At 42.3% G+C, this 15,355-nt stretch overlaps 1 protein-coding gene across 6 annotated transcripts in view; it reads right to left on the bottom strand.

Annotated features, from left to right (window-relative positions):
• Positions 1–6,959: 6,959 nt before the first annotated feature.
• Positions 6,960–15,355, bottom strand: part of ST18 (ST18 C2H2C-type zinc finger transcription factor) — an 88,116-nt gene continuing 79,720 nt past the window's right edge. For all 6 annotated transcript variants that reach the window (XR_013959287.1, XM_080646204.1, XM_080646205.1 and 3 more), the window contains 3 exons: positions 13,854–13,957; positions 11,617–11,760; positions 6,960–9,393 (listed from right to left, as the gene is read on the bottom strand). Coding sequence is in view for 5 of the 6 variants with exons in the window: in XM_080646204.1 (XP_080502330.1) it covers positions 9,253–9,393; positions 11,617–11,760; positions 13,854–13,957 (389 nt within the window). In the remaining variant the exon portion in view is untranslated. The remainder of the gene's footprint in view (positions 9,394–11,616; positions 11,761–13,853; positions 13,958–15,355) is intronic.

Here is a 15,355-nt window from a genome sequence, read left to right on the forward strand (position 1 = left end):
ATAGAGGTGTAGGTAAATGCCAGTACTCACCACCTCCCACAACCTCCATCAAAATTACATCTGAAAATATAGAACCACCATCATTCAGAAGCACCTGAAATCTTCATGGATATCCTAGAGCTAGAGAAGTGAAGAAAGCACATTGAGACTAGCAGTGTTAGGGGAAGAAATGTTGGGGACCAGCTATAATGATATTAATCATGCTCTGTTAACCATGACAGTTTTGTGCGGATTAAAGAAGGCACGTTCTAACCCGGCTGGGCATTGCATGGGACCTGGGAGCTCACCTGGAAAGGCAGCTCATCCTCTCCAGCTGGGAGCTGCCTGTCATCACGGGAAGACTGACAACCTCGTGGCAGAAACCAGAGGCGCCAGGCCTTGGCAATCTCTCAGGCCTTTGCATATCCCCAGGTCTTCGCAAACCCCCAGCCCACATTGCCTGTAAACTGCCCATTTTGCACACCCATTCTGATCCCTTTTGCCTACTTCCCCATGTCATCTTTGTCCTTCTACCCAATATAAGCTGCCAGCTTATGGTGAGGTGCAGAGCAGATTTTTGTGGATGACCTGCTGCCCTCCCATACTGCCGGCATTATTGGAATAAACGCTCATATATGATTCAACCCTGTCTCTGCTTAACTGGCTCAGGTAGTGACAGGCAACTTGGACCCACTGATTGTCCAGTTACAGTAGGAGGGCCAGAGGCAAGGAACAGGCTGCTTGGACACCCGCATGTGGCCTGTTTTCAGTCGGGAGGGATATCTCCAAGGCCTCCCCTGAGAAGCAGGGGGTCCCAGGCCCACACCAGACCCCTCAGCACAGGGTTTGAGAGCCTGCGGAGACAAGTCCCTGTAAGTCTGGGCTGTAAAAACCAGCGGGGATTGTGGTTGAGTGACACGGAGGCTGCTGGAGACCCATGGCAGCTCCTCCTAAAGGGCGGGCGCATGAACTTACATGGTCCCACTTCAGGAGCCAGGGACGTAGGGGGAGGAACGGGACTGCCTGGCATCGGGGCAGGAACTCGGTGCTCCCAGAGGTCATCGTTCCTGTGCTGAGAGCTCGCAAGTTGCGGAGCTGACTGGCAGCCGCCCACACTGTTGGCTCCGCCCTGGTGATTCCCTGAGGTCCCGCCCCATCCAATTTGTAGCCCCACCCAAGCTGTTTGCAGCAGCTTTTCCATATGGAGGGCCTGACCTGGCTCAGGCTTCAGACTTCGTAAAATCTCTCAAACAAGCTGCAGCTGGAGTCGGCGTGCCCCAAACTTATCAATAAAAGGTCCGAGACTTGGCACTGGCACCAGCCTGCCTTGCTTCCCAGCTGGGCCTCACCTGGGCATTTCCAAACATAATACAAGTATTAGCCATCTGCAGACCTCTCCGAAGCTCCTGCCGGGTGGCCCCAGGCAGTGGCTGACTTCGCACCTCCGGACAGGCAAAGGTGGGGTATTCCTGTGGTTTGGGAGGTCTGGTTTAAGGAAGGTGTGAGACTGTGATTAGAATTAGGCAAGTTCACAACATAACAGTGTAGAAGAGAGGCCCCCAGCACAGCTTGGGGCTCTAAAGTGAGTCTCCAAGAGAACACAGTCACTTTAGAGCACGTGGTCCTGAGGAGGGGTATTTACTCCGTGAGTACACTGAACAGCTCCCGTGCAAATCCATGTACTATTAGAAAGTTCCTGGAACAAACAATGAAGATCTTTTCAATTTTTCTTCCTGGGAAAGAATTTCCTAGAATAGTAAACCCATGTTAATGGGGATAATCCAATAGTCAAGGCTTGTGAGAGGAGACAGCACACTGTGGCCTGGGCTGCCCGCTGTGTGAGTATGGAGGGTTTTGGTTCTCAGGGTTTTTCATTTTATTATTTTTTATTATTATTATTTCAGAGAGGAAGAGATAGAAACATCACTGACGAGAGAGAATCATTGGTCGACTGCCCCCTCCATGCCCCCTACTGAGGACTGAGCCTGCAACCCGGGCATGTGTCCTGACCGGGAATCGAACCAAGACCTCCTGGTTCATAGTCAACACTCAACCCCTGAGCCACACCAGCCGGGAGGTCCTCAGGGTTTTGATGAGGCATAATACTGGCGGGTTCTCTCAAGTACACTAGTGTTGGGGATAAGTATTTACAAACATTTCCAGTGGTTAAAGGTTTGACCCTTTTAAACATTATCAGGGCGTCATATCCCCAAAGAGCCATTCTGAGTTCCAAATATCTGGCCCACCCATGGAATCCTGGATTTCATTTCAGACTGCATCAGGTAATCATCACAGAATGAAAATGACTGCATTTACAGGTGAGAATATATACTTAAGTGGAAAGATCTAAAACAGCAGCTGTTTCTTAAGAGCAGGGAACTTGGTGTTCTCTTTATGTTTTTAAGTTTTTAATGGCTGATAAAGGTCAGTACAAAGTGTCCTTTTATTTATTGGAGGCCAATCCAAAACCGCAGCTCATGACAGAACACAATAATTGTGTTGTTTTGCTCTAGAAGCAACAAAAAATGTGTTGTTTACATTTTTCTGACTGTTTGGCTATTACAACAATATTAAGATTTTCAATCCCAATTTGTCAAATAAATTATTAAGGTGTCACATTTTTATGATATGCTTTTACAAGAGAAATATATCATAATTTAAATGTGGAAATAATGCTTCTTTAAACGGCTTTGTCTGGAGTGGGGTTAAACTGACCGCCACCTGCCCGGTGACTATGGCTTGCGGCAGGTTAGGAGGATGGTCAGCAAGTTAGGGGTTGGCCAGAGACGGTACCAGTGGCTTGCAGCAGGGACAGCAGCTCCACTCCAGGTCAGAACTGGGTTGAATCCTGACCCTGGTACTTAATTCTGAGGCTCAAGCAAATTCTTTATTCGCTCTAAGCCTCAGGTTCCTGTCAGTGTAAGTCTGATCATCATACATTTTGGTGTGTCAGTCAAGCTTATGGGAGCGAATTCAGGGGCTCAAGGGGACACTCGGGAATGGCAGCTAGGCATTATTATTACGTTGGGATTTAAGAATATTAGATATGTATGGGCCCTAGTCTGTATCTGAATCTTAATTAATTCCTGCTTTCTTCCTTCCAGGTTCTCTTTCTTTCTGACAGATCCCCATGGATTACACCTTAAAATCAGTGAAAAGGTGTCAACTCTAGGCTGTACCTTTTCCGTGTTATTTTTTTTTTTTAATTTTCAATTATAGTTTACATTCAGTATTATTTTGTACTGGTTTCAGGTGTATGCATAGTGGTTAGACAATCATATATTTACAAAGAGGTTCCCACGGTATTTCAATACCCACCTGGTACCATACGTAGTTATTACAATGTTATTGACTATATTCCCTATCCTGCACTCTACATGCCCAGGACTGTTCCATAACTACCAGTCTGTACTTTTCAATCCCTTTATCTGTTTGCACCCAGCCCCCATCTCCCCTCCTTTTTGGCAACCATCAGTTTGTTCTCTGCATCTGAGTCTTACAGTCTTGGACCAGTTACTGACTTTTCTGAGCATCCGTTTCCTCATCGGTGTAACTGGGCACGGTGGCATTTGCTCCCTAACTTTGTTTGAGGATTTCATGCGATAAAGTATACAAGGCATCATTGATTGTGTCTAACAGTTGTTAGCCAGTTAAATCTGCTTACTATAGAATTACCCGCTGAAAGAGCAGGGTCCTATTCCCAGGCCACAATAAAATGGACATCATGTGTAGAGACACAGAGAACATTAGCTTTATGCATATTGATAAAGTATTTATGTACCATAACAAATTAATTTTTTAAACTTTTTCTAATGAGACAAGTCAAAAATAATTCACCCCTTCTTTTCAATCAGACAATTGGTTCAAGTAGAAGTATTTTAGTTTTGTGTCTAAAGGCCCCAACAGCCCTAACCGGTTTGGCTCAGTGGCCAGAGCGTTGGCCTGCGGACTCAAGGGTCCCAGGTTTGATTCCAGTCAAGGGCATGTACCTTGGTTGCGGGCACATCCCCAGTAGGGAGTGTACAGGAGGCAGCTAATCGATGTTTCTCTCTCATCAATGTTTCTAACTCTCTATCCCTCTCCCTTCCTCTCTGGAAAAAATCAATAAAATATATTTTTTTAAATATTAAGGCTCCAACACTTTTCATGGGAGGGTGACAATAGTTTCTATGGAGTAGCTGAAAATGAACACAGCAAAACTCATTATCAATTTTTATTTCCTATCATATAGCAAAGGCACATCACTGAATACACCTTTTTTTTTTAATATATTTTATTGATATTTTACAGAGAGGAAGGGAGAGGGATAGAGAGCTAGAAACATCGATGAGAGAGAAACATCGATCAGCTGCCTCCTGCACACCTCCCACTGGGGATGTGCCTGCAACCAAGGTACATGCCCTTGACCGGAATCGAACCCGGGACCCTTCAGTCCACAAGCCGACGCTCTATCCACTGAGCCAAACCGGTTTCGGCTGAATACACCTTTGTTGCTTTAGTGTAAGAAAGAAATATTCATTGTTTGAACTGCTAGAATACATTATCTTTAATGGAAATCGGATCCCATCATTCTGGTTTTAAATCTTTCTTTGGCATTCCAAAGTCTGCCTGTGGAAATTAGAACTCTTTAACATGGCTGTTTAGAATATAACTTGTTCTCCCACTTACCTGGGCTTTTTGCTTCTCACTAGTTTTTTGTATTTTTATTACCTTAAGCTGCTTGCATTTGTCTCGTCACCATGACGTTCCTGCTACCTGCAATGCCTTTCCTCAAACATGCCGAGCTCATCTGTAACCAGCACTTTCCCCAGGAAATCAGTTATTTATATAACCCTCTACACTGTTTCCACAGGAGCCTGTGTGTACCTCCCTTACCATCTTACCACTCATTTCATCATCACCCCTAGGCTGAACGTACATGGTAGTCAGGAAGTGGACCTGACACAAATACCTTCTAATTAAACTTCTGTTGTATGAATGTATGATACTTACTCATCACTGTCTTCTTATTTCCAATAGAACTGGTACTGTTCTGACATGTTGGGTGACAAGAATGCAGACACTACTCCTGGATGTAAAATCCCAGTCAGAGCAAGATACACATAGTTTGCAAAGAGTAAGAAACTGGCTGAGCAGAGTTGCATCTTATGATCCATTTTCACGGGATGTATTGTATGCACATCTCGGACAAGTAAATTTGGTGGCGAAAAGCAAGCTCTGTTGTTCATGGACCGCCTGTGCCGACCTGTTACATAAATGTCGACTCAAGTGCCCTGCTTTCCTCTGGGGCCCAGGCTTCCCTTTAGCCAATTGTGCTTCAGTGCATGGATTACCTGGGGTTTACCACATCCTATCTAATAAAAGAGTAATATGCAAATTGACCATCACTCCAACACACAAGATGGTTGCCCCCATGTGGACACAAGATGGCCACCACAAGATGGCCAGCAGGGGAGAGCAGTTGTGGGGGACCAGGCCTGCAGGGGAGGGCAGTTAGGGGTGACCAGGCCTGCAGGGGAGGGCAGTTGGGGGGGACCCAGGCCTGCAGGGGAGGGCTGTTAGGGGTGACCAGGCCTGCAGGGGAGCAGTTAGGCATCAATCAGGCTGGCAGGGGAGTGGTTAGGGGGTGATCAGGCTGGCAGGCAGAAGCAGTTAGGGGCAATCAGGAAGGCAGGCAGGCGAGCATTTGGGAGCCAGCAGTCCTGGGTTGTGAGAGGGATGTCTGATTGCAGTTGGACATCCCTCGAGGAGTCCCAGATTGGAGAGGGTGCAGGCTGGGCTGAGGGACACCCCCCTCCCCCGTGCATGAATTTCGTGCACCGGGCCTCTAGTTGAGTACAAATGGCATCCAATCCTAGAGATGTGTAAATCTGAGCAGAAATGGGACTTCTTAAATTCAATGTAATGGAGTTACATTAGCTAATAACATTATATAAGTTTCACGTGTACAACTTTATAATATGTCATCTGCATACTCTATTGTGTCCTCGCCCCCTGAAGTCTAGTCTCCTTCTGTCACCATGAATTTGACCCCCTTTTACCTTCTCCATTTGCTTTCATCTGTATCCAGGACCTCGTTTTTTGTTTGTTTGTTCATTTTTTGCTTTTTGCTTTATATCCCATACGTGAGTGAAATTATACGGTTCTTGACCTTTCCGCCTGACTTATTTCAGAAACTGGAAAATTAAGTTAAGCTGGTTGATATTAGATGAAAAAAACACATACGTAAAGGAGTGATGTCAAGAATTAATAATTAGCCCAGCCACTGTTACTTAGTGGTTGAGCATCAACCTATGAACCAGGAGGTCACAGTTGGATTCCAGGCCAGTCACATGCCCGGGTTGCAGGCTCAACCCCAGTAGAGAGGTGCAAAAGGCAGCGGATCAATGATTCCCTCTCATTGTTAATGTTGCTATCTTTCTCTCTCTCTCCCTCTCCTTTCCTCTCTCCAAAATCAATGAAAAACAAACGAACAAAAAAATACTTTTAAAAAAGAAGTGATAACTAGTTTTCTTTAATTTGAGTTCAACAAACTTGTATGAATATGCAGATATACCCACAGCAGTTTTGGAATCAGGAGGGTGAGGCCTATAGTCTTTTGCTCACTAGATCCAGGTGCATTTCCTGCTCGTGCTAGCAAAGGTGTTTCTTACATCAAAGGCGCCCACTTTTCCATAGTGTGTACTGAACCAAAGGCTGTGACGACCTGTCAATGGGCAAAAATCCTTCCTACTTGTGGTGCAAAAACAAACCCAGCAGATGGGTTGACAGAATCAAAATACATCAGAACTACTGGAGGACTCCGGTGCTTTACCGCAGCCGAGCTCCATGCTTTCCATGTGATGGCGGTAACAGTCTCTACATCACACATATCAAGCTCGTGGCCCGCAGGCCACACGCCTCGTTTACTTGGCCCGTGTTAACCTTTGAGTTTGACATGATTGCTCTACATGGTAGCTTGAGAAAGATCACAGCAAAACTCATTATCAATTTTTATTTCCTACCATACACCAAATGTACAGCACTGAACACAATTCTGTTGCTTTGATGTAAGAAATATTAATTGTTTGAAGAAACAGTATACAAACTACTTGAAATTAAAAAAATGCATACATCATTGTCCTTTTGTTGTTTACAAAAGACCCAATTTACAGTATCGATCAACATAGTTGAAAGGAAAATAATTCAGTGCAAATTACAAAACACGTCAAGTACAAAGGAGGCAAATAAATACAAATATACTTCATAAAACATACTGCTCAAACTATGCAAACACAAATAAATTATTAACCCGAAGTTATAGTAAATTATAGTAATAAATACATAGGCTTGTAAGAAATTTCTTTTAAATTAAATAAAATATATAACAAAGTTGTTAAAATATTTAGCAAATTAAGATTTGTCTTTGTAATAAGTGAACTCATTTGTATGCATCTATCAAGTACTCTAGAGCAAACTGTTTGCAGTACATAACTTTAATAGAAAATTTTGTTTGGTGTCCCATTTATAATAGACAGCACATATGGTAGCTCTTTTTCTTTATAAATTGATTTTTAAATAAACACCATTCCTACCTAAGAACAGACATCTCATTGTCACTAAACTAAATTCCAGAGTTCAAATGAACCCCAAACCAAAGGTAAGCCCCATTTAATACATAACAATGACCACAGTGGCATGGAAGTGGAATTACTGTTGATATTACTCTTAATTTGTGCAGGTAACAGTAATAACAGTGGAACATATCAAGCCTGTGAGTGCCATCACATTCAATCTACATATCCATGAGGCTAATAGAAAATAAACACCTTTGTTATAGAACAGAAAATTAAGCCCACACTAAGTTCAAGTGTCCATTTACACGGAGGCACATTGCACACGAGGTGTGTGTGCACACCAAAAAGGCAGTTTAGCTGGTTGTCTATACCTTTTCTTAAAAAAAATAAATATAAAAAAACTTTTGAAACAATGCTTAACTACTTTACAGTCCCTGAAATAGACATTGCCTTTACTATAGCAACTACTAAACTCTGATCTATGCAGAAATTCAAGATTTTGGGCTCAATTGTATGTGTGTCTGAGTGTATGTGAGTGTGTATATGTGGGTGTGTGCCTGTGTGTTGAGTGTGTTTACTCTGCAGCACTTGTAGTTCTTCAGAAAGACAGTGATCAAATTGAAAGCTTTATTGTTGCCTAAAGTAATTACTCAGATCGGAGTAACATTTTTTTTCATGTGTTACTATAGTTTTCCATTCCTTTCAGTCAACCAAGTAAAATAAATGCTATTTCAGGGGATATGGTATCTACAAAATTTTCCATTTGGATGTGTTTGTATTTGCTAAGTACAAATCTACATCAATATTGTCACTTGTATATTGTACCAACATATGGCAGGGAAGCCTGGCTGGTCACATCAAGTCTTATTTCTCGTCTTGGGATAAGAGTTGCCAACTATCTGATATGACTTGAAAAACAAACAGACAAATCTGCACCACTAAAAAAAGCTTATGTTTCTTTAAAACATTTCAAATAAATAATTCATGTTTACCAAAACCATACAGCCAAGTCGAGTAATTTGCTGATTTCTATGTTTAATTATTGCTAACCAATTCTGAACAGGCTTTTTCAGTACCTGTGCTTCTATGAGAGCGCATTTCCCACTAGTGGGCGCCATTTATCTTCTTCCTTCCATGCGTCTCTCCACACCGCAAGCCCACTTACAAATGCAAAAGCCAGTGAAAGGGGGGAAAGAGTGCAATAAAAATCAAACTGGGGCATAGTGCAGTCCTTAGACAAAGATTTCCTTCAGACTTTTTTGTTTGTTTTCTCATTTCAGCCCAGCAAGATATGTGATTTGAGACTAGCATTTCTATTTAAATTCTATTGGAAAAGAAACACACTTGTAAAAATATGGCAGACTTCAAAATGCAGTTAAAAGATAAAAAACTCTTTGATTAAAAATGAATAAAATATTAAAATGTCACATTACTTTACATATACTTTACAAAGAAAAAATTCCAAAGAGTGCAATGAGGAAATAAAAGAAAAACATATGAAAATAAATACAATCTAATATTTGACAGCATTGCTTTTAATCCATAGAGTCTATTATAGCTTTTTTTTTCTTTCCTTTTTATGTCAGCCGGGGAGGAAATTAGTGCAATGTTGCAGTTGTAAATGCAGTGCGGCAGCCTGCATGCCTCAGCAGCGCAGGCGCCCGATTCACTGGTGTGACTGCTGTTGGTGATTTCTGATGCCCGCCGCGCTGCGGTCCTACACGTGGATGCCCTTCACTGCCTGTTTGATACTTTCTAGCAGAGCTTTGCATTCTGGGGAATAGTCCCGTTCCAGGTTGCTGTACATGTCTGTGAGTGTATTTACATATGCTTCGAAATTCTGCTCACTGATAGGCCCCTGAATGAAGACAAAACACATGGAACCAATCACAGGGATTCAGGCTGAGGCAAAATGAGGACCAAAGGGTCCGGAAGCCTATCAGGGACTCTGAATGCGGGAAGGAAGGTAAGGATGCCTGCGGCTGCTGGAGTTGGGGAGATAGAGGGGAAGGGCGCATTGGGATTCATTCTTTCCGCGATTTATGGGATTAATGTGATTGGACTGTGTTTTGTGGTCCGTGTGGAGCTGCATAAGGTAGCTGTCTGGCTGCTGAGGTGGGCCCTCAAAGCTGCCCTGCATCTCTTGAGGTGCAGTCTCAGGCCTCCTGTTTGTGGAAGGGGAATGTCAGCAAGGCTGGGGAGAAAGGCTTGTTTGCACCAGATGTTTCCTTTGACAGCACTGGGCTGGGTTAAGGAATCTCAGATTTGAGCAAGCTGGCCCCTAATCAGGTGTCTGGTGGAAAATATTCCTCTTTCTTTCTCAGACACCTCTCTGTGCATTCCCCCCTTGCAGCCTCACTGTAATGTGCTTTATTTCTCTCCCCGTCTTTCCAGGTAGAATGTGAGATCCACAAAGTCAGGAACTGCTCAGCTCACATTTTTGTGTGTTTCGGCATCTCTTTGGCCTAATGGGGTGCTTCAGAGAGAACAGACACTTGACATGTAGAAATTGCACACTGTATGCAAGGAAATAAACGACGCAAAGCAATCCTACCCAACCATTCTTTGTGGTATCCCCACTGCCCCATCTTTTTAAAAATGTATGTGCCTTACTTACTTCACAAGATGGTTAGAAGACTTTTACAAGGTCTAAATACTTTAGGTATAAAGAATATTATTGTTGTTGCTATTTAGAAGGGGAGCTTCCTGTATGTGAAGATTATTTTGTTTTGCTCAGCAAAGTACTGATCTAAATTATTAGTGTTGTCTTAACCGTGGTTTTCTGTTCCCTTTTAGCTTCTGCATTTGTTCGAGAAACAGTATACAAACTATTTTATGATGTCACATGCTTCTTGGAGTCACAGAACTGAACAAGGACCCAGTTGGCAGAGTCAACAAAGCCCGCACTGAAGCCAGGCCTGCCCGACTCATGCTAATATTGGGACCTTGATCAAATTATGCAAATTTTCTGAGCCTCTACTTCCTCAGCTACAGAATGAGAAGGTCTTTGGTGCTTTTGTGAAAATTTAGTGTGATTAACCCTAAAACTTACCACTAGAGTACCTTACATGATAACTATACAAAGTATAAGTTATCTTTTATGGTGATGATTATTTTAGTGCTACGGATAAGGAAAAAATATTAAGGAATATGTTTGAAGTATGAGTTAAACAAACATTAATAAATAATATTAAATAATGTTCAATAATTACCTCAAGACTGACCACAAAATAATCATTTGTTTTTCTTTGTGTTTTATAATATTACATTATTGATTTTTTTTTTAATTGTCAAGAGACAGATTTGGAATTGGTTAAGATGAGGGCTCCATGCTGGAAAGTTGGGTAACTTGAGGGACTTAATTGTTTTCAGAAAATCAATCATATTTCTTTTATTAAATTGCTGCTTCTTTAAAACATTCTATATATAAAGTTTGCAGCATTAGAAAACTTGTTCTAAAAATGGACACCGGGAGGAAATTAAAAGCATCCAACAATGCATCCCCCCTTCCAAATGTTTATTATATTTATGAAAATGTAAAGGAAACTAATTTTCTATAAATTTTAAATAGTTGCCATGCTTCAAATATGTGTTTAGATTTAAGAAATATCACTTTTGTGCCTTTTGTTCTATATGAAGATGACTTAAGTATGGCCTTCATACTTAGTACAAAGAAACCATCAGGTTAAATTCTTTCCTACAATTCTTAAATTGGGCGGATGACACAAATGGCTGCGTCTCAGACTTTGTAAGCCATGTAAGCTTTTTATTTGGAGAAACAATTTTAGCCAGAGAATTTTGTCCTCCAACTTTCATATTACATTAAAAACGTTTCAAATAAACCTTCATCTTTAAATGACTTCTACAGTATCAAAAACCCTTGGCCTTAATGTAATTTAAGTGTATGAATCTCCGAATGTAGGAGGTCATTGTAAGTCATACATGTTAAAGCATGATACCGCGGTGACTGCTGACCGGTCTCCTCAAAGCTCGGTACTTCTGTCTGGCTGCCCTGTTGGTGACTGACACTGACACTGCAAACCCTTGGAAGGGGCCGGCCACGTCCTGGCCTTGGACTTACCATCTGTGGGAGCTGGATGTCGGCAAGGCTGGAAATGAGAGCTTGGCTTAGACCTGCCAGCTCCTTCAGCAGGCTTTCGTTACTCTGTTCTATAAGCTTGTTCTCCGCCTCTATTGTCTTTAAATTGCTCTCCATAGATGTGATCTGCAATGGAAATGACTTGAAAATAAAAGAAGTGGAGTTTGGAAGGAGTACAAAATGTTTCTCTTTGAAGGAAATGCATCGGCTGAACCTCAATGCCCAGGAATGCCTCCCCTGTAACTTCTCTTCACAAAACAGCAACCCCATCGACGGCTCTAAAGTTTGAAATTGCATTCCCAAATTTATGTCTTCAGCCCAGACTTCACCCACATCTCCATGTGGCTATCTGATGGATATCTCAAGCTCTATGTGTTTCCCCAAGCCTGCTCCATACACCATAGTCTTCTCCTTCCCAGTTAATAGCAACTAGAACGTTGCTCAGGCCTTCACGTTATCCCTGGTGGCTCTCTTTCTCTCACACCTTAAATCCACTGGGCTCCTTCAGAATATCCAGGATGAAATGACAGTCCCCATCTTCACTGCTGTCCCCTGGGCCCAGCCACCAGAGTGACTGACTGCCTTCTCACGGGTGGCCCTGGGTGTGGCTTTGCCCCCTGCAATCCATTCTTTTGGTCCATCTTCCACCCAGCTACCAATACAAGTTTCTTAAAATGCAGATCACATGTAGGTCAAATATGATCACATTAACTTTTGGCTCAAAACCCTAAAATGTTCTGTGTTCATTCAGAATAAAAACCAAGTGCTTAGAATGGCCTAGGACACTCATGTGCTACCCCTGGGACTCATCTCCTTTGATCTCCCACATCACTCACCTGCTCATTCTCAAAACTCTGTGCTTTCTCTAGATGTAGTGTTTTTGTACAGTGCTTTCACTCTTTGAAACACTTTCCCCCCATACTTCTTTGGCAAACTCCCTCAATTCCTGAAGTCTTTGCTAAAATGATTCCTTCTTCTTGATGCCTAGCCTGGCTCTCCTGTTTTATATTGAAATCTGGTTGCCTCTCCCCACCTGCTTCTCCCATACAAACGATTTCTTTATTATTATTATTATTATTATTATTATTATTATTATTATTATTATTGCTTTCAGAGAAGAAGGGAGAAGGAGAGGGGGAGGGAGAGGGAGAGGGAGAGGAAAACATCAATGATGAGAGAGAATCATTGATCGGCTGCCTCCTGCAGGCCCCACACGGGGGATCAAGCCCACAGCCTGGGCATGTGCCCTGACCAAGAATGGAACCGTGACCTCCTGGCTCATAGGTCGATGCTCAACCACTGAGCCATGCCAGCCAGGTCAAACAATTTTTTATTTATGATTTTTTATGTTATTGTCGGCCTCCCCCTTCTAGACTTGAAGCTCCATGAGGGCAGAGGCCTCTGCTGTCTTTGCTAATGGTCATAAGGAGTTGTAAACTGAGATCTTTTATACATGGATCATTATTCAATGGAACATCATGGCATTGTTCATGTTATGCTGGGTCGGGAAACCAAACCTACGTTTGGTTTCAGATGGACTTAACCTTCTGTCTTAAACTGCTGGCAATGGCTTCTGAGAGTCAGTAACCACAGTGGTCTAAAAATCCTACATTGCAGGAGAGGAGAGAAGGGAGAAAGATACTGTACTTTTGCAGTTAATATTTAGTATGAGTTATTTATAGAGTTACTATTTAGTATGCCATTTGGATAAATTTAGTCAGGGATGGGGCAGACATTACAAAGGAGAATGCAGAGTTGAGACATTGCTTACAATTTTTGGTAAAGAAACTATGCAGGAAAATCTCCAGAAAGATGTTTTTAATAAAAATGGACACATTCAGAGGTGTCGTAGAAAAATTGAAGGCGAAAAGTTGCCCTGTTTTACTTAAATTTTTGAATAAAACGAAGTACTCATATCTTCTCATATACAATTTCTCTAAAGCACCATGTGCTCTAAAGGACTCTACAACTGCAGGATGACCTGCCCCCAAAGCAGAAACATGAATACCTTTGCCTTCAGCTACCAAAACAATGATGGCCCAGGAGACCCACCTACTCACGTATTTACATTAACTATGTAATCTAGCCATGCTTAGCATATTCATTATAAGATATCAGTGTGTGGGTTTTTTTTTTTTTTATCACAAGGTTTAGCAGTTCCATGTTTTGCCTCCACTAAAGAGCATGATTACCACGAAGATACCTTTCTGGTTCTTTACCTGCGTCTGAAGTTTCATCATATCTGCTTCAATTTTAAGGTTGGATTCATTCAATTCCTTTATCTCTTCATCCAAATGCCTAATTTCTTCATCACTCTCTATACCTGCAAAAAATCAGACTCTCTTAGTTCACACTGAAATTATGAGACTGATAAATCTCAGTCACTTTACATTTAGTTTGTGGTTTGTGAAGTGGAAAGTAGACTTCAGTTTGAAATGGTGAATTTGTCTCCACATCCATGTTCAGGATTCTAAAATGAGAGGTAAAGGGAGTTGAAGGATTGAAATCCCTTGTCAGAAAAAGAAGGGCATATAAAAGTTGCCACCGTTTAATGTTGCTCATTACGCCGCAGGTGTGCTGCGAGATACATTGGTGTTCGTAAGTGTTTTCTCATTTCAGCTTCACTGTGCACTAGGAGTCGTGTTCCATTGTCCCTTTCTCATACATGAAGACGTTGACCTTAGCTAAGTGAGGCCATGCTCATCGCTGACAGGAGAGAGAACCTGCCCAAGCCCGGACCGGTTTGGCTCAGTGGACAGAGCGTCGGCCTGTGGACTCAAGGGTCCCAGGTTCGATTCCGGTCAAGGGCATGTATGTACCTTGGTTGCGGGCACATCCCCAGTAGGGGGTGTGCAGGAGGCAACTGATCGATGTTTCTCTCTCATTGATGTTTCTAACTCTCTATCCCTCTCCCTTCCTCTCTGTGAAAAATCAATAAAATATATTAAAAAAAAAAAAAAAGAACCTGCCCAAGTCCAAAGTCAGAGGCAGAGGTGGGACTGAATTCCAAAGGTCATGCGTCCTCTCATGCACAACGCTGTAAAGGCTGTTAAGACCCAAGTTATGCTGATTAATTAATGCACCATTACACAGGCAGAGCTGGGTGCTGGCAGTGGGTGCGAGTCCAGGGACACGTAATTTGGGTTCTTGACATGGGCCTGGGTTGGGAGCAAATGCAACCTAGAAGAAACATGTGCTTTGCCCGTGACTCTTGTTCTTGAACTTGGGAAACTTACTTCTTTGTGCTTCCATTTCCTTGTCTGTAAAAGAGGCATAAAACCTATGTTGTGAGAATTAATGCAAAAATATATATAAAGTGCTGAACACAGAGTAAACTCTCAATGAACAGGCATCACTTTCCCATCACTATTTTATAGAAGGAATATGAATGTATTGTAGAGGTTTTTAAAGGCAGGATGGGAAGTTAACGGTAAGGATGCCAGAAGCAGGATTTAAGGTCATCTCAACAGTCCACAGTGATGAATCTAAACCAAACAGATGGCAATTAAGAGAGATAAATGTAAACTTTCACTTTAGATTTAATAAGACCCATTTCATGAGAGCAGGATGGGGACTTGACAATTTGTTTGAAGGAGATGCAGGCTCTTACACTTTCCTGGGGTTACTGCTGTGGGACACAGTTCATTACCTGCTGTGGGTGAACTTTACGCTGTGAACCGGCAATTTCAGCCCTAGGTACACACCAGAGACAAACAGTTGC

This window comes from Plecotus auritus (assembly GCF_963455305.1).
Source record: "Plecotus auritus genome assembly, chromosome: 11".
NCBI lineage: Eukaryota > Metazoa > Chordata > Mammalia > Chiroptera > Vespertilionidae > Plecotus > Plecotus auritus.